Source organism: Aspergillus neoniger (genome assembly GCF_003184625.1).
Source record: "Aspergillus neoniger CBS 115656 unplaced genomic scaffold BO87scaffold_55, whole genome shotgun sequence".
Lineage (NCBI taxonomy): Eukaryota > Fungi > Ascomycota > Eurotiomycetes > Eurotiales > Aspergillaceae > Aspergillus > Aspergillus neoniger.
Window position 1 is genome coordinate 1 of NW_020291183.1, and position 22,848 is coordinate 22,848.

Sequence of the window (22,848 nt, forward strand, 5' to 3'; positions counted from 1 at the left end):
TAGAATTTGTATGGGATTCTCAGCTGAGTTGGGTAGTTAAGAGATGATTGCTTTAGTTAGTAAGGATTCCTGATTTCCAGCCAACAGAAGGTATCTTTAAAATACCAAGAATTAGTAAAATATATTATTATTTTCATGTTTGTGAGCTTTAATTTCAACCCGGGGCTAACTATATTAGGCAAGCAGTGTTAGTTAGAAGACTTACTACTGGAAGGATTCAACCCCCTGCACCTCTCCACCATACTAACAAAATTACCGGGGTCAACCATAGTATAGAGTGGTGTTCCCAAGAGCTAAACAGAGGTCACGGGATGACTACATGATGCCGTCATCCCGCGTGGCGAATTCTCTGTATAGAAAGAGATCATCTAACAAGGAGCGGCTCCCCAAATTCACTTCTGAACATTATTCTATTTTTCCAGAGCAGCTATCAATAACACTGGCAGTAGCAACATTATACGCAGGGAAAGTAACCCGCGAAGCACCCAGATTCGTAACATAGCAATATCCCCCCCCCCCCAACCAATTACTTCGTCCAAACATGTCAATATACAGCCATATCGCAACCAGCAAGGAGCGCCATGACCAGATCCAAGCCGAACTCGCTAGTGTAGAGAGCAGTCCAGAGTCTCTCCAGTCGCAAGAAAGCTACCTGGCCGAGCTCCGGAACGAGCTGACGAATACCAACAGACAGTTGTCGCAACTACACAAGATCACCAAAGGGAACCGCGAGCTGCACGAAAAGTACCGCGACAGCACAGTACGCCGCCTATTCTATCGAGCGAGGGGCAAGAGGGAGGAATTCGAGGCCAAAGCCGACCAGGAGATGCGCGATTACTACGACGCTCTAGCCAAGGAGAACCGTGCGCAGGCGCAGCGGGAGATGCTGGAGGCGCAGGTCGAGGACGCGGTCGCTCAAGAGAAGGAACTCCGGCGTGCATGCACCACAAGGGAACGGTTGCATGCCGAACTGGATGCCATCTACAAGCGGATCTTTGAGGGACGGACGGCAGAGTTCCCCGAGGAGGATGCGCAAGAGGAGACAACAAAGCAGGCGCGGCGCGAATATGGGCAACGGCGCGAACGATGGAGTGATCTTCGGCAGGCGACGCAGTGCCTGGCGCGAGCGCAGCTGACACTCCGGGAGGTGCTGCTGAATTTGGCAGAAACGCTGCGGTACTGTGAGAGGGATCTGTGGAGTTTTGGAAGCACCCTAGCCGATTGGCGGCAGCAGGACTGTCTGTCCCGGGCACAACAGAAGGTTACCCAGACGCAAATGCTAGTCGCACAGGCCAGACGACTGGATCCCAGAGTGCAGGCTCTGCCGGCCATGAACATTGTTGAGCACGACTGGGTTGGTGAGCTGGTCTTTGGCACCTTTCTGTTTCACACCGACTTTTTGAGCATGCTGCAGCAGTCTGTTCTCGAGGTGAAGCGTGCGGAAGAGGTTCTGGCAGCGCAACTTAGACAGGCAAAGTCCCGTGAAGATGATATGCAGGCCCAAGTGGAAGATGCGCGAATGGCGTTTGAGACCGCACAGCAAGATCTCCGCCAACTCAGATATGAGCTCTTCATGAAAACTGCGGATCCTCCACCGCCCTACACCGAGCCGATGTCTCCGGGGATCAGTGTCTAGACCTGACAGCTGCTTAACATAACAAGGAATTTGCCTCACCGTATGAAAGCATTATATGTTTCTTATAGTAGAGAGGCGTGAAAGAGAAAAAGGATTCGCCATTCCTCGCTCTAACAAATTCCTACGGACTTCCTGGGTGTACTTCACGTTTCAATACCAGTCTCTAAGAATTATAATAGTCTTCTATTTACAACACTGAAGCTGTTTCATCACTGAGGGATCTCGGGCAAAATAGCACTGAAGGGGTTGCTTATGCCAGATTTCCATCTGATTTTGTTGGATATCACCTATTATATATTTAATGCATTACTAGCAGGACCCAACCAATCTCCTTAGTAAGGATCTACTACTATTATAGGTACTGTCCTCTCTAGAAACCCGTTCTGATACCTTGAATATTCGGAGCATTCCACTCCGCGGCAGCCACGAAGCAGAGATGAGCCCTCTCTCGCGGTGATTCATTCTTCCGAATCCCACGCCTCTCTAGTAGTCATAAGTAAAAACAAATAACCTCCCTCCGTATCCATCACCTGCTCGATGGTTGCATCAGGAATGATCTCGTACGAAGTGAGGTTATAATCCAGGGTGACGTCGACCCAGCCGGTGGAGGGCTCAGACTCAGTGGTGTAGCCGCTTAGCTGGTAGAGCCGGTTATCAGGATCGGCAGACTGCCAAGCCCACCAGTTCTGGTCAATGAAGCCGTGGTGCAAGAAAAAAGACGGGGTCGCCGGGTGATCCGGACACAGCGAAGAAGTATGATCTTAGAATAGAGTAGTCAATGACTATAGTGTATGAAATCTAGCTATATATAGTCAATTTTTAGGTAAAGAAGTTGCACTAGATAAAATGTGACAAATATTTGTTCGGAAAGAAAAAGAAAGAAAAAAAGGGAAAAACAACCAAGCTACTATGATGCTCTTTTGCCTGGTCTGGTGTTCAATAGAACCAAGCGTATATATTGACACAGAGCCTAAACTAATTGTAACCATCAAAGTTTCGAATCACCAATCGTCCGACTAATATCGGACGCCCAACAAAACAACGGTTCCCTCTTTAAGCACTCCATAACAGGTTCTTCTAACACAATTCTCAATTCCCACAATGGCATTTCCCTAGCTCCACCAGAAACCGGCCTTGCAGGCATAACCCAACACATCCCACTAATCCTCGGATCAGGCAGATCAAAGTTCTCAACCGGGCCCAACACAGAACCAAAATTCAACCCATACACATCGAAATGGCGAATACTGCTCACGAATAACTCGGCCCATTGAGCCTGGAACGAACTCCAATCATCCAAGGTGTTGATGTGGGAGACGTAGCGGGTGGCTTGCTCGGTTGTGATGCTTCGGATCTCGTTTCTGATTGTAAGGCAACTTCATGAATGAATGAGATGTCGGCGATGGGGTCTGTGGTCTTGCGTGAAGTGGATTGAGTAGACAGTACGCATTGGGTGGTCATCATTGCGTTTCCTATATAGGTGCCTAGCTTGGGGTAAAGGATAGTGCGAATTTCGACGAGACAAGACAATGTGGAAAGGGTGTCTTTGGGTGTGGTTGGCGATGATGCTTGCTTTGCTCTGGTGACGGAGATCCAAATAAGCGCGGTGAGAATATCCCCATTTGTCAACTTCGGTCTGAATGTCTGGCCAGACTTCGTGCAGAACATAGAGTTGCACTTTTCCTTGAGCATGCTGATCTTTTCTGGAGACACTGCAAATCTCCGACTAACTGGGCTGCATGGAACTTTTGGTCTAGCTTTGAATTTATCCTGGACATTGTATGGGGCCGAGCTCTTTATCGATGCAAGCTGCTGCTTTTTTTGAAGCTGCGCAGCCATACCTGTGAGTGCCGGGTCGCCTCGACAACATGCAGCCAAAGAATCTAGAATAGCGAGGACCCCCAGTCCATCCATCATCCGATGGTCGAAAGTCAGGCATAACACTAGACCATCTGTCATCACATTGGCCTGGAATCGCAATACAGGGCTTGGATCGGTGGTGTGCAGATGGAGAAGAATTGGGACGAAATCAGCATGTTGCACATCATCGCACTCCACGGCGGAGGTTTTAGCGGCATGATGAATGACCTTAAGCATGGGTGACTCGTGCAGTGCTGATGCATCCGCCGGTGTGACTTGCATCAAGTTCTGCTTGCCCACAAGCTCTTCTATCATCACTGTTTCCGCTAAGGAAGGGAAGGGCGTCTAATAGGCGCGAGATGCCATTTCGGAGAACGGGGATGCCATTTGAGGGCGAGTCGAGCTTGAAAGTAATGTAAGTGAAAAGATAGACTGAAGGGACGATATGGTCCAATGAACTCAAAGTGAAGGGTTTAAAATTTCTGGGGGTGTCCAGGGTAAGAGATCTAGTATCATCAAGTTGTGCCATCTTGAATTGTTGTGATGAGTTTAGGCCCATGAACACTCACATCCAGGGTGGAAGGCATTTATTTACCCATTCTGTTGGTCAGCCCTTCTGGACCAAGTATGCATAATTTCTCAGTCGGAAAATATCTCTAGTAACTTGATTTCGCGAAGATCCTCGACTGCACTGGGACGGGCCTGTCAGCTGTCAGGAAAACACACCCCACCCTCCCCACGGTTATGCCCGCCTCAGCTGGAGATGAACCATCGATCTGATGACCATTTCACAATCACAATTTTGGATATTATTAGTCGATCTAGCCAAGTAGTATATCCATTCATGCAATATTTTGTGGGCCGGACGCCACTAGTTCCAAAGTTTGTTCAAGTGGAACATATAACCCTTCAAGACTCACCGTCTTTCCTCTCCGTCTCAACTATGCCATAGAAAGATGATGGTATATTTTTATAACTCCTTCCCATAATATATACGTCTTTGAATGCTGTTGGTGCAGTCAAAGCATGCAAGATAAATATAAAATCGAACGACGACATGGTGTAAGGCTTCATCAGCGATATGTGGCCCGAATTGGTTCTGAAGTCTGTTGGGGGCAGAAGAAGCAATATGTCTGCTTGATGCATCTCGGACTTAGTTGAACGGAGTTTGTGATACTTTGCCACATTTGCGTAGATATGATTTGATCTGGCTGAACTGTACAACACAAAAATCATAGATGATTAGCATGGTTACATTGGTTTCCATTGGAAAAAATGAAAATGGAAGAAAGAAAGTAATAGAATCTATTTTTCGGAAAGAAAGAAGGAAAAAAAAAAAAAAAAAAAAAAAAAGATAAGAAAAGATAAGAAAAGAAAAAGATAGCAATTGTGTTATTTCTGATCACAATATCTATTCATCACCAGGAAAACCGATGGTCTCTTTGGCTAAACTGTGTTTGAGTGGACTTGGAAGTTGAAATATGTAACCCGAACAGACATGCGGCTACAGCGAGTAAATCGAAAATCCCCATTATCAATGCCTTTTAAAATGATAGAAACATTCTGGCCAAGAGTAGCGTCGGCGGAAGTAATTGCGTTCGCCTTATGCCCGTCCAACCGATTTAGGGACACGAGGTGAATAGGAGCCTTCTTCGAAATACTGCCACCAAGAGATGGTAAAGAAAAAGCGGCGAGAAGACTAGGTCTCCTAGACCGAATAGGGGTTCAAAACATAAAAACATACAACAGAAAGGATTCGCTGGTGGTCACCCACCCAACTACTAACCTCCCGGCGTGTGGCTTAAGTACGGCTGAGCGGACGGGAAGCCCTGTTTTCCACACCCTGTGGTCGTATGTACTCATTTTAACATTTCTAATACTTATATACTTCATATTTCAACTGTATACACTGATGTTCGAACGTGACGGTAGTCACTACTACCTCTGCAAGATCAATACTAGCCTGAGCTCATAGTGAATACAGGATTTGATCGCTTCTATTAGGGAAGTGCATAACTAGCGTTCCCCCCTCACGGCAAGTATATCTATCCTCTCATCCCACGCTCCGGACCCTCACGCATGCTTCGCAGAATCATCTATCAAAGCTTCAATCAACATGGTCGGCCAGGCGTGCGTCCGTGGTACCCCTTCAAATAAGTTGACAGGTGCTGCAGCAGAAGCTGCAGCTAAGGTCAATAAGCTTCTTCTACACGAACTCACTGTGAGAGTCAACAATAACCCTTCTACAAATTTAGAGGAGTTGATACAGTTCAAGCTCAAAACCTATCCCCCTCTACGTCAACTTTTTGTAGACTCGGCTGTGGAGGCTGAATCAACGAAGAACACTGAAACCCCGTCTGGTCCTCCACCGGCTGTAAGAGAGGAATTTTTGATCCCTTCGGATGTTGTTGTCATACATCCATTGAGTATGGATGTTACTCGCGCAGCCCAGTCAGTCTCAACTTGCGCTAGCGACTCTTCCGAAATCCCGAGCACGATCAGAGGTCTCAATGATCTAATCTTACACAGTGACATACTATGGCATTTTGGATCGACCGCAGTACTAGGCATTACCCCAAACCTGGCTATGAAACTCGGCAACTACATCGATGTGGATCATCTAGCAATGGTGGAAGACATAAAACGCCAAAATTTGCGAGTTCCTATACCGGATACTCACGGTGTGTTGCAGCAAACCGGCACTACTCGGAACTTCGTCTTCATGTCCCGCGTGCCGGGACAACCGCTGGGTTCAATTTGGAAGACGTTGAGCCCCTACCAGAAAGCGTCGGTCCGAGAGCAGCTAAATGCCATCTTCAGTGACCTAAGGTCGCTCCCTTTTACACCATCCGATGAACCTGGTGCAGTGTACGGTGGAGGCACGCCTCGCCGGTGTAAAGATACCAGAAGAGAGACTCGTGTGGCAGACACGCCGATCAGCAATGAGACAGAGTTCAATCATTTCCTGTCATTTAATCCTCGGCGTGCTGAAACGAGCCATATTGTGATGATTCGATCATATATGACGACTAGACACAGACTGGTGATGACCCATGCAGATCTTCATCCTCGAAACATCATGGTTACTGTCACCCCTTACTCATCTAGCCCCAACGAAGTCGATGGACAGTGTCTACAGACATCCGAAGCCTTCACCGGTACAGACGACGTGCCATCGGAGCGAGTAACAATTACAGGTATAATAGATTGGGAAACGTGTGGTTGGTATCCAGAATACTGGGAGTACCTGAAAGCATTGAACACAATCTTTCCAGGATGCGATTGTGAGGATTGGTGGGAGTACTTGCCAACAACGATCGGGGTTTGGCCTAAGGAGCATGCAGTCGACCTGATGTTAGATAAATGGTGTCGGTGACCGGGCAATGGCATTTGGAAAACTGGTAATGAGATGCTCACACGGTATGAATTGAATGATATGATCTGGGCGGAGCGGGAAGATAATGGCTTCTATCATCTACTTTTATGCTTAGCTTAACTCTCGGTCTCAGTAATGAACGAAGTGCAAAAAATCAACAGCAGCGTTTCTATACCGAAGTAATCCATTGACCAGATTCAGATGTTTCAATACAGTTTGATTAAACTTTCTGGCGCATCGATCCTAGGGTCGTTCTCGACCCGGGGGCAATATGCAGTAGTCCCGTCTGCTCCATCCCCTCTAAGACTTCCATGATCCATGCCTGGCAGTTCCAGGTGGCACTTTCATTATTGACGGGATAATTTTGAATTATTGACAAAGCCAGGTCTTGTTCACCTGAAGGGATGGTCCCGCAGTACACTGCGTGCTTGATGCGTTTCGATAGAAGAGGATCTCTGAAGATGGGCTCTTCCACGCAGTAGCCGTCCTTGTTGAGCCCAACCTGAAGAACAATAGACTTTGCGTTGGCATCTTTTATCCAAATGGCCCAGTGGCAAGGCTCGTCGGTCTCAGCCCTATATATGAGCACCGTTAGACGACTGTTCATATTGTTTGTTCTATGAGGCATTGTCAATTATATCTATCACAAGTCTTCCCCAGAAGGATGAATTTGACTAACGGAGACATCATCGATTAAATAAAGAGAAACAACATAGGTTTTCTTGTTTCGAAGGAGGTGGGGACATGAGGAAGATGTTCATCTAGTCGGCAGGCTGGGTTGCCTCAGAAATTATGAATTAAGTCGAATGTGAATCGGATCTAAATGGAATTCACGTTCAGAGTGAATTTGAATTAAATTTATTTAATTTAATATTATTGTATTCTATTTCAAGCATTTTATTCACTCTAGACATCTCCAGGCCCAGACTACTCAGACTATTATCACACTCTTTGGTTCTGTGAAAAAACATTTCTCGCAGTGCATCAGGTCATTGCACAGACACAGTGCATATCACAAGTGTTAACCATATGGCCGTTGCGAGATATCTCGGTACAGACTGATTCTAGGTTTGAAATTGATGTACGGAGCAACTAACTAGTGGAGGTGAGAATGAACCACTTCTTCCCGCCAAACCCCGCACGTCCTTTCTTCATGTCTTCCACACCACATCATCTCAACTCTCATCAATAACATAACATCCGTTTCCAACTAAAAACCTACATTATGAATACAAACTTCCCAGAACCACACATCCACCTCCCCCGGGACCCTCACACCCACACAGCCATCCTCCTCCACGGCCGCGGCAGCAACGGGCCCGAATTCGCCGAGGAACTGTTTTCCTCTTCGACATCGGCGGGTCAAAATCTTCCCTCTCATCTCCCAACCTGGCGCTGGGTATTTCCAACCTCCAAAGACCGCTGGAATGATCGCTTCCAGGAGGAGCTATGTGCCTGGTTCGATGCGTATTCTCTAGATGATATCACTGAGCGCCAGGAATCACAAGTTCCTGGTTTGCGGGAATCTGTCTCTCATGTTCTTGATGTCCTGGGAAAAGAAATCGAGCTTCTTAATGGCAAGACCACACATGTATATCTAGGTGGGATTAGTCAAGGCATGGCAACTGCATTGTGGAGTTGGTTGTGCGCGAGTAGCAAGGTGCAGGGGAGATTGGGGGGAGTCTTGGGCTTTTGTGGATGGATGCCGTTTGCGGAGAGGTTTGACGATGAAGATTTGGATCGGGATTTGGATGGGGGCAAGCAGTTGGTTGAGTTTTGTTCGGAGCTTGTGGGAGTTTCTGCGAGTGAGGATATGAATGTCTTGGATACGCCTGTGCTTTTGGGCCATGGGACGGATGATCCGATGGTCTCTGTGGAATTGGGGAGGCAGGTGGTTGGGATTATGAAGCGGGTGGGGATGGAGGTCGAGTGGTTGGAGTATGTTGGGGCAGAAGGGAATGGGCATTGGATTAAGGCGCCGGAGGGATTCGATGCCATTTTGAGGTTTCTACAGTCAGGGAATGAGCGTGTGAAAGGGTAGTAACAGAGTTAGATTTATGGTCGCAGATAAATATGCCTTGATATTGAAATGGATAATGAGACCTAGAAAACGAGTGTATGATACAGTGCAACTGTTCACGTGTAGCCATCCTCACAAATTTCATCAAGAGTCGATTCTCCTCGACCATCGCTCTCTGATCTTTTGATTCATCTTCCTCCAAAGCAGCCTTCTTTAATGCTTGTTCTCGTACTTTCATTTCCTCAAATTGATCACTAGGAACCCAACCCTCACTCCCTAATCCAATAAAATCCTGGCACATTTTTATCTGCTCATCGTCTACATCCTGTGCGCTTGTCAACCTCGGACATTGTTTCGACTCAGTATGAGAATACACGAGTGTACAAGGTTGTGCATTGCTGCTATTGATGTCAACTAACTTGCGCGACCACTCAAAGAGATTTGATTTGAGAGTCAAGTTATCACCCTCCCATGGATAACTGTCGTAATGAAAGAGGCGTCTCAGTCTAGTAATAAATATCTCAGCGCATCGTAGTGTTTTGGATTTACCCCTGAAGTCTGCTTGACATAGTGGTAGTGAGGCTGACGCCTGTGGAATGATTCAGCCTATTGGTCATGTTCTTCTGATCCCAGCTCATTGAGGTTACTCGGTAAAGTGGGCTCCTGAAGAGACTCGGACACATCATCGCCGTATCTCTGTGGGGTGTTGGCAATGTCCCATTATAGGAAAATATGGAGTATGGTGCTGTGCTGCCAGTCATTCAATCCTTCAAGGTCGAATTAAACAGAGACAATGATCCTGTTCGGTGAAGATCGCGGGGTCGGAAGACTGAGCGATGAAGGCCTGGGACTTTAGGAGGATACTGGGAGTAGTTTGAAGATACTACTAGAAATATGTAATGTGGACGAGATGTGATTGCAGCTTAAAATTGTAAGTCTCCCTCCGAAGGCGCCGAAAGGGCTGAAAAGGGTTTTCCGAATCGGGAAAGGTATGCGATCTCTTTCTTAGCGCCCGCAATGAGAGCTGAGAGGCAGTCTGGGTCTGCGAAGTCTTAGCTACTGACCCAAGTCAATCCCGAATGCTCGTGGCAGCAATACTCACGTGGTCCACGCTCCACCGGCAGGTTAACTCTCCTTTCGTACCCTAGTCTGAGCGACATGTCAGGTCAATGCAGCATCACCCTTTCGTAGTCGGCAGCGAGTCTGTAATAACAACCTTACTACTGCCAGGCGAGTTAGAGCAATAATAGGAACATCCACTTGATAGGTCCGCAGTGCAAATAGTCGTGACTCAATCTTCATAATTCCGGTGAGGAGTTTCGTTCTCTGTTCCGGGGACAGATTGGCATGCATCGCCCAGGCTGCGCCCCCTAACAAGCTTCATAAGAAAAAAGTATGGTTACTCCGTACCCGCAGGATTGTCAGCACTAGCGTGAATTGCCATAGACCTCTGGAACGGGTATTCCATGCGAACGGAGATACTCCACAGTATCCACTTCGCTTGCAATGACCAGTTAGTTAGTGACCGTGACTGAGTCCCTGGACATGGAATGCGGGCTACAAATTAAAAATTGTACTGCATGGTGATTAAGAAGGTCCTATTGAAGCCTGCCTCGGCAAGCTTTGTAAAGCCGATCACATCTTCCTGCTTCTGACGATTTGATGAAGCTGGTAAGCGCTTAAGCTCTGGGACATAAAAATTCCGATTCCTCTCTTCTAGTCGTATGCGCTCATTGTAACTATAGATGCCAGTCAGTATAATTATTGCGAATTGTCAACAGTGCGCCTGGAACATACATCCAACGCCCAGTAGTCGAACAGGTCAAACGAGTAGAGCTGGTAAAATTATGGACTCTAAAATGGCTTGTCTTTTATTGCAACAGGATGAGGCGAAATAGCCTGACATGGGGGCCAAAATCCACGTTTTCCCGTGCTTTGATCTGGGGAGGATGTCGCCAGTCATGTTTACGGTGAGAATTCAAATCAATAATGATACTTTCTGCATCTTAGGCAAAAATCCATGCGGCCTTAACCCGATGCGGGAGAAACTAGGGGCCTGCCGCAAAAAGTAAAGATGATGCTGAAACTGTGCACAGATGGTGGAGTGGGTGGTCAGACTCGACTCAGCCTTAGGATTAGGATTTCCAGTACAATGGAACACGTAGTTCATGCCCTAATTCCAACTTTGATTGTCCTGTTCGGGTAGTTTACTGCATCTACTATTGGCCTGTTCGGATAACTCTGAGCACGGCCCTCATGAGCTGTCAAGGTTCACCTTCTTGGTTCATAGGTAATAATGGTTTGCAACATACCTACCTCTAACTCAACGGCACCAAAGACAAGATAGAGAATAATATGGACGTAGCATCTTATGATATAGCTGAAATATGATTGTATTTGTATCCCGTCTTATATATTTGTATTTTCATCAAGGTATCCTCTCCCAACACATAGAAAAACCAACAGGTATCACTTTCGCGCTGCAATAAGAACAATAAAATAGGTAAAGAAAAAATGCACACGTGCGTAGTCACACTCAGAACAAAAAGAATCGTCGCAGCTCACTACAGAACTCGACACATTACGCGACCTCAGCCTTTGGCTCAGAGTCCAACTGGGCCGGGGTCAGGCGCACAAAGTCAGGCTCAAGCACAGCCGACATACCCAAAAACATTGTGATGGCCATAGCAACAATCTCTTCCAGCACATCCATGACAAGGTAGATGGTGGGGCTTCCGTTAGTGCTGATAATGGAGAACCGCTCGATAGTGGTGAAGTCGCCGATCGCTGCGTAGACAACGCGGACCAGGATGAAAGGAGTGGATAGGATGATGGCGAGGAACAAATTCTTCTGGAAGGCCTTCAGGTGACCCATCTGGAGGTACATGAAAGCGGCGAGCAGATGATAGACCACAAATAGAGCGATAAAAATAGCCATGGATGCTTTGACGGTGTTGCTTGGCTGGTAGCTGCCTCCGTCGTCACTAGCGGTACTGACTCCCGCAATACCGATTATGAGACCAATGATACCGACGATAGACACAATGTTGAGCCATCTGACTGGAACTACTTGATTGATATCACTGATAGGATTGTTAGCGTCATGTGTATCTCTGCGACTTATCCGAGGGGACTCGCATTTGTCTGAGAACTCCGACATAGGTCAACAACAGAGGTGCGAGACCAATCAACTCGCATACTGCGATGGCAATCTCGACATCCTTGGAATCATGGTTGATTGACAGCAGCGACGCGATACTACCGGCGATTCGAATGAGAGAGAGCGTGAAAGGGTATCGCCAGATCTTGCTTCCAACCCTCAAGCCAGCCCGGCTCCATATGAAGATTGCAGCGCCGAGGATAAAGGGGAAGACAACGAGTTGCAGAATAGCAATGCCATCACGATAGGTAACAGTGCCCATTGTTGCTGTAGTTGTTGTAGTAGATGATAAAAAAGTTGTGGTACTGCTAGAGATGAGGTGACAAAAACAAGGAGAGTGGATAGGAAAGTGAGTTCTGTCTGGAATCTGAAAGACATTATTTCTGTCTCTCTTTATATTTCTGAAGATGCTGTGGAGCGTCATAACCTAAAGAACACAGCCTTGTCGAAGAGATTGTTTGTTATACTTCAGAATCGACGAAACTGTCACCCTGGTTGGTCGAGCATCTACACTACCGGATAAGGTATAGCGCAAGCGGGAAGGGAAGATAAAGTCAAGTGGAATTCCAGCTGAAACTCGGTTCACACAAGCAGAAAGTCCAGTCCGGAACCATGGCTGCGCCCCAGCTACGAGTCAAGCGCCCTCACTGGCCGTGGGTCTTCCCGCATTCCTCCCTTTCTTTAAGCCGCTAAGGCGCCACGGCTGGCAATGCGGTGAACCCAGTGACGATCGTCTGCCTTTTCCTCCCAAAGACCACAACAAGATGCCGTCGTCAAAATCTAGTAAGTGGGGGCGGTTTGGGTATCGGAGGAGGCTGAGTCACTGCATCGCGGGTCGCCAGATTGTGCTCAGGATTGCCCAAAGAGTAGTAGTGCACGTGGCAAGGCATAGACACACAGCGCGGGGCGAGACAAGGCTGGCTAGAGGAGGAGAGCTGAGCCTGTTCAAGGGTTAAGCTCTTCAACGAAAACTGCTTAACCGACTTTAAGCCTCCTTTACCCGCGGTTAGTTAGTCAGCCTCAGCCCGGGGAGGAGGTTCTTTAACTTCATCACAGTCCTTGGGGTTTTCCCCTCTTGACCCCTTGTCAACGTATCCTTACGACGCAGACAGCGAGAAATGGCATCGGAAAAAGCGCCTCGCCCAAGAGCCTCCCGCAATTGTGGAAACTGTCGGGCTGTGAAGCGACGCGTGGGTGTTCCTTTTTTTTGCTACTTTTCTTTTTCATCTTTCGCGGCCAAATAAATGCTGACAGGGGCCGATCTCGGTTCAGTGCGACCAGCAGATACCCCACTGTGGACAATGCATCCGCATGCGAGAAAAATGTCCGGGCTATCGCGATGAATGGGAACTTGTTTTTCGCGACCAGACCGACAAGACCATCAAGCGATCTAAAGAGAAACGAGCAAAACGCAATGGCTCGACAACCTCAAGCCGCACCCCTACACCACCCACCCCTGGCTTAGGGCCCAGCCTGGATGAGATCGGTGTCAACTATTTCCTTCACAACTTTGTCATTAACAACCAGACTCCCTCACGTGGATTTTTCAACTATATCCCCGCGGTTTACAATGCCGAGGCGGAGCATTACACACTGGTGACCAGCATGGCGGCGGTGGGCCTCGTGGCACTGGCCAATTCCAATCAACAACCCAAGCTGGCTCGGCACGCACGCATCAAATACTCCGAGGCAATTGCAAATGTTAACACGGCATTGGCGTCACCTGTTGATTCTGTCAAAGACAGCACCCTGATGTCTGTCATCTCGCTAGGGGTATTTGAGCACGTCACCAATTTCCAGTCGTGGGTGCGACATGTCCGAGGAGCTGCCGCACTGGTGGTTCTCCGCGGCAAGAGCCAATTCACTAGTACAGCCGCAACACTTATGTTCAACCAAGTACGCGCAGACACGGTGATCACTTGTCTACACGCCAATCAACCGTTTCCGGAGGACTTGCTGGCGCTGCAGGGAGAGGCATCCAAGCACGCCGATGCTTATAGTCCATTCTGGCTCCTCGGAGTATCAGCTACCAAGTGTGTAAACCTCCTCTACAGCGTCACACAAAACAAATCGAAAGTCTCATGGTCGGAAAAGCTGGAAGAGGCGATTATCCTTCAGGAAGAGTTTCGGCGCGTCTTTGAAATTATCAGCCTAGCAGACCCCTACACAAGAATCTATGAGCCAACAGCAGACCCCGAAGTCTTTCACGAGGGTCGATTCGACGTCTACCAATCCACCTGGGCGATACGAGTCTGGAACAATGCACGTTGTATCCGAATGATCGTCTCCGAGATTCTATATTCCATTTTGATGAAGGTTTTGGCCACCGAACTTCCTTCAGTGGTGCGAATGACCCTGGAAGCGAAGTACCAAGAGACAGTACAAATCATGACAAGTCTCGGGGAGGACATGCTGGCTACCGTTCCACAGATGCTCGGTTATGTATCGCTCGTATCTGGGCAACATGTCTCTTATAATTTGACGTCAACTGCCAGCGTGCCGGGCGGTTATTCTTTGATCTGGACCCTCTATATGGTTGGAAAGTCTCCCGTCACCAAACGTAAATCCAGGAAGTGGGTCATCCGCCGTCTTCAAGACATTGGGCGAGGCGCAGGCTTCGCAATGGCCCTACAACTCCTAGAGGGTGTTATGAAGATTGATCAACTCAGCGAAGCGTCATTCCAGCGATCTGGGCCGTATTTTGAGCCCACTCGCTTATGAGTGACAGGATCAATCATTGATCTGTTATGGATGCGTGTCCACACGTGATATCACTCCCCCGGCGTCAGTCTTTACTTTCTGAGGCTTTGTAACTTATGCCTGGCGCATACTTCACATGGCCACAATGCAAATGGTTTGTTTATTCCATGGTATATATCATCTGTGCACATAGGAATGAATGATTTCAAAAATGAAATGCAAAAACATACAACAGAAGGGATTCGCTGGTGGTCACCCACCCAACTACTAACCTCCCGGCGTGTGGCTTAAGTACGGCTGAGCGGACGGGAAGCCCTGTTTTCCACACCCTATGGTCGTATGTGCTTGGAGTAACTTTTAAAAGGGTTATATGCTCTTTTTTCCCTGTTACTAACTCATGTTTGACCCTGCAATCACCACAACAGACCACGGTGGAGACAACGGGATCAAAGGCCCACATATTGCTGCTGAAAGCAAGATCACATTGGTCGCTCTACACTGATGATAAATTTACTGCCTCGTATCAGTCTTCATCTCTAGTCCAGCGATTACACAGGATATCATGGAACGCCGAACCTTATCTTATCAAGGGTGGTTGATATCTCCAGCGGAAACGGCAAGTGGCTCCGCGGGAGTTTCCAATCCGGCAAGTCTTGCTGCAGCTCGCATTCCTCCACTGCTGCAGGCTGGAGTATAATCCGGAGGCTGTGTTTACCCTGGGCTTCACTTATCAGACTAGGTGGCATTCCAGAATATGGGATGTATTCGGGATACTAAGATGCCCACAAGTTATTCCGTGTGCTACAGAGCGTGAACAAGGGTGAAGGAAAGCATGAACACCACCCAATGTAACAGCCTATGCTACAGAATTCCCTCTCAATTCTCAACTCATCAATTGCATATATCCATAAAGACTGGACGTTACTTAATTATCATTATCGGCACAAGACCAAGCAGAGGATCCCCCGGTCTCCTGGTAAGACTGTATAATGCTCACTACCGAAGCATAAGTGCCCCCGATCGTCAAGAAGACCCCAGTTAGGATTATAAACACACACCAAGCCACACATAAACACCACTTCATAGTCTTCTCTCGCTTGCCGGGTCCCCAGTTATCGTACAGCCACATAAACCCCATAGGCTGGAAACATAATGATGTGGCCAGAAGAGCTCCAACAAGTGATACAAGATCACTGAATACGGGAATGCTGCTGGCGACAATGTACGCGATTGTAGTTATACTGAAAGTAGAGCCTATCCAGGTGATCCAATGCGTTGGGGTCGGCTCAGTAAGGTGTCTAGAGCCCCGGAGAATGCGCATGAAGATGTGTTTGGAAGGTAACTGTATATGGTCGGGGGCCTTAGATGGGTATTAAATCAGGGACTAAAATGGAATGAAGACTCACGTGAAGAAATAGGACTGCAGAAACACACAACCCTGGTAGCGCAAAACCATAACTGATCTTTTTGAGCAAGGGTCCAGCAGAGCCAAGAGCTGGTGAGGCTACATGGGAACCACAGTAGTAGTATACAACTGTTCCGACCACTATGTAGATTGCCGTGACAATAACTTGGCATATAGTGAGGGATCTAGTGAAGAGATGCGGATCACGCATTTCGGAGACGACGTTAAAGAATGCTGGGGCCCCGGCGTAGGCTAAAGTTATCGTGGACACGGCAGTCATGGCCTCAACAAAGCTTGGGCTGCCGAAGAGCTTATAGTCGGATTCTGGGATGACACCTGCAGTCATTGGTGCATGGCCCTGGACCCCGACACCGATCGTTACAATAAATACTAGGCAATGGTTAGACCAAATCCAAGTCCGCATCTGCAAAAACACACTTGCCTGCAATGATAACGCACGATACACCTATCCAGGCGAGCCAGCTTATACGGGCAAGAGTCTGGATACTAGAGAAGGCAAAGCCAATGATGGCTGCAACAGCCACAAAAATGGCAGTGCATGCTGCATGATCAGAGAGCGCATTAAAGGCGATCGAGATACTCAAGAGAGCAGATCCACCAGTGAAGATATAGTCTTGCAATAGGTCAGGACACAAGCCAGATTAAATTAAGCACCATAATCACTCACATAGGATATAAGCCCCGCCGAACAGCTCGTACCCAGCGCGCCCAAGGAGCATCTTTCCAACATCGCCGATGCCATAGACCTCACGATGGCGTATTTTGAACACGCCCACCATCCAATTCGACCAGGTTGTCGTGGCTGCAATTGCAAGCAGAACAATAACTCCAGGTATTATCCCAAGAATGTCGAAACAGCTGGGTATCGTGAGAACTCCAAGGCCAATTTGCACTTTCAACATAAGGGCAACGGTTCCTATACAGCTCACCTGGGCTTCGTTAGTACAGGCCAGCTTTTCGGAGACACTATGAGGGAGCTCACGTTACGATAATTGGTGTCTCCTTCGCGAATCTCACCGAATACCGCATCATCCTGGATTGGTTCCAAGAAGGAGAGCTCGCCAGCTTGTGACTCCGCTGATAGGATGTCTTCCGGACTATTATCAAGACTTAATTGTTTCTTCATGGCAGGCTGGATTTTGGCATATAAGAGCACAAGTGTCAGAATGGTTGAATCTGAGAATTGGCCGTCCAATATTTATCGGGCACACTCCTAGGCATAGTCAAGTCCTGGCACAACCCTATAGAACAATAGATTACGTTGTAACAGCCTTCAGGGCGTCGGATACGAAAATGCGGGGAAACAGATGAATGAGGCAGCTTGTTCCGCAAAAACAGAAAGATAGTTTTGTGGGGCACAATTGATAGTCATATCAAGCGGAACCACCTTCCATACTGTCTCCCGCATCTCCCCCGCGTTCCAGATATGGCCTCGACAACTTATTCGTCGAAGAATGATATCCATTACTAATACAACGCTATATCTATAGACTCTCACTATCAGAAAGCCTTACTGGCAGGTCGATCGCCCAATTTTGCGCCATTCTTCACTCGATCGTGCTGACCACCCTTTCAGCATGTTTCCATGCGCAGCACTGCCCCTTAACGATGAATTAGTATGGACAAGAGCACCAAAGACAAGGATAATTCACCGGGACTGTATGACAGGCTGGCTAAAACTACTCTTCTATCCAGGAAAGAGTATTTTACAGAAACTTCGAATTGTGTAAGTTGATGAATTAGGCGCTGTATGTACTGCTCATAGACTACGATATAAAAGAAGAAAAGAATAAACTTAACGAAAACACGGAGACCGCTTTGTTCGTACGTCCTTTTAAAGGTGTCTTTATATTGTGGGCAATCACACACTATGAGGACGCGTTATATAAACGGACTACCTCGGTTAGAGTCTAATAAAGCGCAAACGGTGACCTAACTCTGCCCATCTCCTTCGAAAGCCTTGCCACAAATTACCGGGTGGGGATACCCTTTCCCAATGACTGTGTAAACAGGAGCTGAGCAGCGGTCCACTTCAAAAGAATAGACGTCAACGTGTCCTGGTCACAAAATGAACGGAACTTCCGAGCCAAGCAGAAAATGCACCTCAAAATATCTCAGGAACCTTATGAAGTTCATCAAGTGGGTCGGTTGCGTCCCCAACGCGAATGAATTTATCCACTCTCATGGCTTGCAGAGGAAGAGAACCGTCGCTAGCGAGGGAAAATGTCAGAACATACAAAACCAGGACAATACCAGTAACCAAAAGAGGGATTTCTCCTTTGGTCTACTTGGTATCTGTTCCAACAGCAAATTTAGTAGTATCCTGCTTTAATCCTGCTGTGGCGGAGGACCTTTCGGCAATCTTGGGGGAGCTACTGTTCTCCGCAGACCTATCTAGATGTTGCCAAATGGCCATGAAGATCAACAAGGATATGAAGTCAGGAGATCGTCCCTCGCTGATTCTTTCTCCGTGCAGGATGGTGGTGCAGCCGGATTCTGCCATCCCGGTCTATGCGGCACTCATGATCGCGCCCTTAGTGTTGATGATATATTCAGTTGAAGATGTCTTACTGGGCCCCAGCGGTTGACCATGCTTAGAAGAAAATTGATGAGATGCTATGAGAAAGATCCCTGAGGTTTTTTAGGAGTAATTTTTCTTGGCTGGAGCAGTTTCGTTGCCTCATCTGAGTTCCTCGATCATTGCCGGACAGATACTATGGACGATACTCATTCTTCGAAGGTCAGTCTGCGCGCCATCCTCGATGAAGCAAGGCAGATTCAAGAAGTGCTTGTCCATAGGAAGACGTCGAACAATCCACCCAAATCGTCAACCGGCAGCAGGAATTAGGCAGCAAAGATTATAGAAATTAACATATAACCTGCATATAACCGAAAGTAAGTACATACGACCACAGGGTGTGGAAAACAGGGCTTCCCGTCCGCTCAGCCGTACTTAAGCCACACGCCGGGAGGTTAGTAGTTGGGTGGGTGACCACCAGTGAATCCCTTCTGTTGTATGTTTTTGTGTCCTTTTTTTGCTCTTCATGTTTTTCGGGGCTTAGTGCTCATTCATGCCGGTCTATCTTCACCCTGCTCGTTCATTCTCCATCCCCCTGAAGGCCCAAACCACTACTGAAATCTAATACAACGCACTCACTCAACCCACACCTTCAAACAGCCAGATCGTTTTTCAACTTCAAGATTATTACTATTGATGGGAAATTTTTCAAGCCAACGGCTACAAGACTACTGAATGCAATATTGATACCTCTAGAAGAAGACCATTGACTAGAGCGCATAGCCTCAAGTCAATTAGAGCTTCTTGGTAAAACAATTGAGTAAAAGTGCACTCCGCAAGGAGAATAAGACAATTGTCAGGAATAACCAGGAAAAACGAGGTAGAAATAAATAAAAGGCTTAGTATTCAATGGGATAAAATCAGGTTGCACCAAAAAATAGTCACCTCTACATTCGCATGGAAGTACAGGGGAATACCTCGAAAAATAGGTAGAAGATCTGCACTGGGGATTGCTGTATCAAGAAAGTGGAATCCCTTGTCAACTTGCTTTTCGGGACAGCCAAATATTTGCATGTCTTCCCTACAAAACCTTAAGTAAAAGAGTCCTGTTAGAGTCTGTGCCAACTGACTCAGGTCAGCAAATGTACGTACCTTGATCATTACAAAGTGATTACCCATATTACATTGCCAATGGTAAATATATTTTGGTCGATCCTTGGGTGTATATCGCCCTCAATTTTGTGTCCGTCCTCAATAGCAATTGAAAAATTCATTTTACCGACGTGGCATTCGTATCCTCGTATGCCAATCAGACCACCTCATGAATTTTGTAAGACAATTTGGCTTGCGCTTTCCCGTAGTCTGGAATTTCTGCATTGACGTATAGGGTACGTCTCGCTTCTGTACCATCGGGACCTCTGATTGTAAAGCGTGCATCGACTGAATTGTTAATCTACGCCCGTGTGAAGGTTCCAGTGACAGTGGAAATGGTGAATTGAAGTCGGAAATACTGTATGTGAGATGAGGTTGCTAGCATGACTTGTGATGTGGTAGAAGAAGTGATGACAGAAGGATCAGATGGTTGTGTTCTTTATCCATGACAGAGAGATAACTTCGGACACATCAGGCAACTATCATGACTTTGACCACCTTGACTGTGATTAATTTACGGAATTGCCGGTCTCAGCTCAAGTCTCAGAGATGGCAATCTAGAATGGTCCTTTCTGTAATGCTCGACTCCTCATTCCCGCATAATTGCCCTGTCCAGTACATCACGAGATGCAACCTTGCAGCTGCTTGTGATTCATCCAGCGGCATGCCATAGTTGACTATCCCTGCAGACAGGCCGCAAATAATCAAGCCAAAGTGAGGCATAAACAGCCTGAAAGATGGATCCATCTAATTGGCTATATACATAAAGCATCTATTTGCCCATCCTGTAGCTTATGAGTATTGCAATACGCTCGCCTAGTCGTAGTGTTGCAGTGATTTATCTTACTATATATCTTCTAGAACTAGGTGAACTCTCTCAAATCTTCGTAGATACAGCTTTAATGTCAAGATAAAATATCTGGTGATTGGTATATCTTCAAGAACGTGAAGGTATATTAGGATAAGTCTACCGACCACGGGTATTTAAGTGGCGTGGAAATATGCGAAACAGGGATTCAACGCGGGCCCCTGACTGTGAAATTCGTTTGCGAAGCATGTGATCAATGTGTGATGTGCTCAGCAAGGCTATGAGTAATGACATACAATGGTTCGGAATGGTCAGAGTACAGATCTTCCTTATTTACTCTGTGTTGGTAGTCTAGTGTGGAGGTACAGGGATCTGGACAATCTCGGGTTGCCTAGGGTAATGGTTTATACAAACAAATAGAACGCCCCCTCCCCGGGGAATCGCAGGCCATTGTGTGGAAACCAAGGTCCAGAATAGCTCTGAACTATATCTGTCTTACCAAATATACCAATAATTCACCTGACCTTTTCGGTGAATTTAGGTGAGTGATAGCAGCTTACATCTTGAGAGTTGATTGACGTTGAAAGTCATTTAGAACACTTCAGAATGGAAGCAGGGATAATCTAATGGGGCATATTATATAGACATATCAAATCATTTATGACAGCGTGTATCAAAGCCATGATTGTCCTATACAACTAGTGAAAATGGCAGTCAAGGTAAGGTAATTCACACCTTGAAACTGAGATCTCTCAGTCATTTCTTGGCTCAAGACATTTTGCTGGCGAAGGACTGGCGCTCTTCCTTTAGATCAACCCTAAAGCTACACGCACACTTTCATATAAGCATAATTCCTTTTGCGCGCTAAGAGGTGACTTAGCTACTATGTATAGACAATAAGCGGCATTTAGGTTGTCACCTTATGATCTTATGATTTAAGCGAATGGGCCTGCTCCACTCTCAACAACTGACAGGGAGGACGTCCCGCTCGCCGGTACCTTGCATTACTTTGTTTCCGCCGAAGACTAGTCCCGTGTTTCATGGCTCTATCATGTTCTGATTGAATGAGAGATCCCTCAGCCCTAGACGCTGTCCAATGTGTTCATTGCGTAGCAACATTAGCTTGGGACTAATTCACAGCAGTATACGAAGTCCAATTTCGTGGGGATGGAGACTGATTTTAGATAGTAGCTCAAACGTCATTCAACACTCGAAATATTTTTCGATCGTAGAACAGCGGTCCATAGTTAGTTCGCGTGCCAAAGAGGGGTTCAAGCCCCTTCTCGTCTGTGCCAAGTAGCCGATGAGATCTCAAGCCTAAGGTCACTCACATTGTGACATGGACATGCGTGGATCTCGATGGGGAAGTGTGAACCGACACACACAAACATAGCTACTTGTAATAGCCGCTCTTCGCGAAGTTGACGAGTTCTTATGTCCGAGACAGCGTGATACCTTGACGTATTGCACCCTTAATCTCTCAACAGGCTTGCGAAACAACACTAGATGACCATCGTAGTGACAACACGTATACACACAAGCCTATGCTCAAGATAGGCCGCAGTGGAGGTCAAGTTGAGCGAATTCTTCCCCGTAAATAGACAGCGTTGTGGTGAAGATGAACCAGACTTTGTTGCCGGAATCGGCCGGGCGATACCCGATTTGGGGTGAGTTTGCGAGACTCCGCGCGGGAGCTCGGAGGTATCCTTCGCATCCACTCGGATCCACTTCAGGGTTTGTCCAACCCTCTTCCTTCTTGCGGGGAGCCTCGGCCGCACATGCCATTATCAGTAGGCTTCCTGTCGATCATTCTTCGGGTTCGCATCATCACTTTTACCCTCTTTTGTTCAGCAAAACCCAGGAAGTCTGCAGCACCCCAGACTGAAACGCGCGGCCAACGTGGGTCCTAATAAACAATAGTATCCCAGCTACGTTGTAGGTGCTGAACAGTCCGAGGGTCTCTACACTATTAATCTTCAGTCCCGGCAATCTGCAAGTTCCCACGGTCAGGGTTCAATTGCCAGGGAGTTGGCCGTGCTGTGCTGCTGACATCTTCAATACTCTTTTTAGATCACAATATGCACATAAGCATACCAGTTAAGAATAAGTACCGAGAATCTACCTTTCTACTATAGATAGACTACACGATAGTAGTCGCAGTATCACACGTAGTTTGTAGCTCGAGCCCTCTC

General features: G+C 47.1%; 8 protein-coding genes across 8 annotated transcripts; 4 read left to right on the top strand and 4 right to left on the bottom strand.

Moving 5' to 3' along the window:
- Window positions 1-500: 500 nt before the first annotated feature.
- BO87DRAFT_380858 (uncharacterized protein) lies at window positions 501-1,950 on the top strand. Its single transcript, XM_025624391.1, has one exon. The coding sequence runs from the start codon at window positions 542-544 to the stop codon at window positions 1,634-1,636; it is 1,095 nt and encodes a 364-aa protein (XP_025474478.1). The 5' UTR covers window positions 501-541; the 3' UTR covers window positions 1,637-1,950.
- Window positions 1,951-2,624: 674 nt separating this feature from the next.
- On the bottom strand, window positions 2,625-4,025 carry BO87DRAFT_401684 (uncharacterized protein; the record flags this gene model as incomplete). The annotated part of the gene is made up of 3 exons (XM_025625628.1): window positions 2,625-2,997; window positions 3,078-3,841; window positions 3,873-4,025. 3 exons carry the CDS (start codon window positions 4,023-4,025, stop codon window positions 2,625-2,627), a joined length of 1,290 nt encoding a protein of 429 aa, XP_025474479.1.
- Window positions 4,026-5,612: 1,587 nt separating this feature from the next.
- On the top strand, window positions 5,613-6,872 carry BO87DRAFT_449582 (uncharacterized protein; the record flags this gene model as incomplete). The annotated part of the gene is made up of 1 exon (XM_025628363.1): window positions 5,613-6,872. One exon carries the CDS (start codon window positions 5,613-5,615, stop codon window positions 6,870-6,872), a length of 1,260 nt encoding a protein of 419 aa, XP_025474480.1.
- A 220-nt stretch (window positions 6,873-7,092) lies between these two features.
- On the bottom strand, window positions 7,093-7,479 carry BO87DRAFT_320787 (uncharacterized protein; the record flags this gene model as incomplete). Its single annotated transcript, XM_025619912.1, has 1 exon — window positions 7,093-7,479. The coding sequence occupies one exon, from the start codon at window positions 7,477-7,479 to the stop codon at window positions 7,093-7,095; it is 387 nt and encodes a 128-aa protein (XP_025474481.1).
- A 566-nt stretch (window positions 7,480-8,045) lies between these two features.
- Window positions 8,046-8,913, top strand: BO87DRAFT_419930 (uncharacterized protein; the record flags this gene model as incomplete). Its single annotated transcript, XM_025626975.1, has 1 exon — window positions 8,046-8,913. The coding sequence occupies exon 1, from the start codon at window positions 8,098-8,100 to the stop codon at window positions 8,911-8,913; it is 816 nt and encodes a 271-aa protein (XP_025474482.1). The 5' UTR covers window positions 8,046-8,097.
- A 2,560-nt stretch (window positions 8,914-11,473) lies between these two features.
- Window positions 11,474-12,321, bottom strand: BO87DRAFT_345482 (uncharacterized protein; the record flags this gene model as incomplete). The annotated part of the gene is made up of 2 exons (XM_025620859.1): window positions 12,013-12,321; window positions 11,474-11,975 (listed from the first exon to the last, which is right to left on the bottom strand). Exons 1-2 carry the CDS (start codon window positions 12,312-12,314, stop codon window positions 11,474-11,476), a joined length of 804 nt encoding a protein of 267 aa, XP_025474483.1. The 5' UTR covers window positions 12,315-12,321.
- Window positions 12,322-13,089: 768 nt separating this feature from the next.
- On the top strand, window positions 13,090-14,809 carry BO87DRAFT_198451 (Zn(II)2Cys6 transcription factor). Its single transcript, XM_025618528.1, has 2 exons — window positions 13,090-13,242; window positions 13,325-14,809. The coding sequence occupies exons 1-2, from the start codon at window positions 13,171-13,173 to the stop codon at window positions 14,771-14,773; spliced, it is 1,521 nt and encodes a 506-aa protein (XP_025474484.1). The 5' UTR covers window positions 13,090-13,170; the 3' UTR covers window positions 14,774-14,809.
- An 868-nt stretch (window positions 14,810-15,677) lies between these two features.
- On the bottom strand, window positions 15,678-17,304 carry BO87DRAFT_320731 (amino acid transporter; the record flags this gene model as incomplete). The annotated part of the gene is made up of 5 exons (XM_025619908.1): window positions 15,678-16,094; window positions 16,159-16,547; window positions 16,594-16,791; window positions 16,846-17,107; window positions 17,161-17,304. The coding sequence occupies 5 exons, from the start codon at window positions 17,302-17,304 to the stop codon at window positions 15,678-15,680; spliced, it is 1,410 nt and encodes a 469-aa protein (XP_025474485.1).
- Window positions 17,305-22,848: the final 5,544 nt, after the last annotated feature.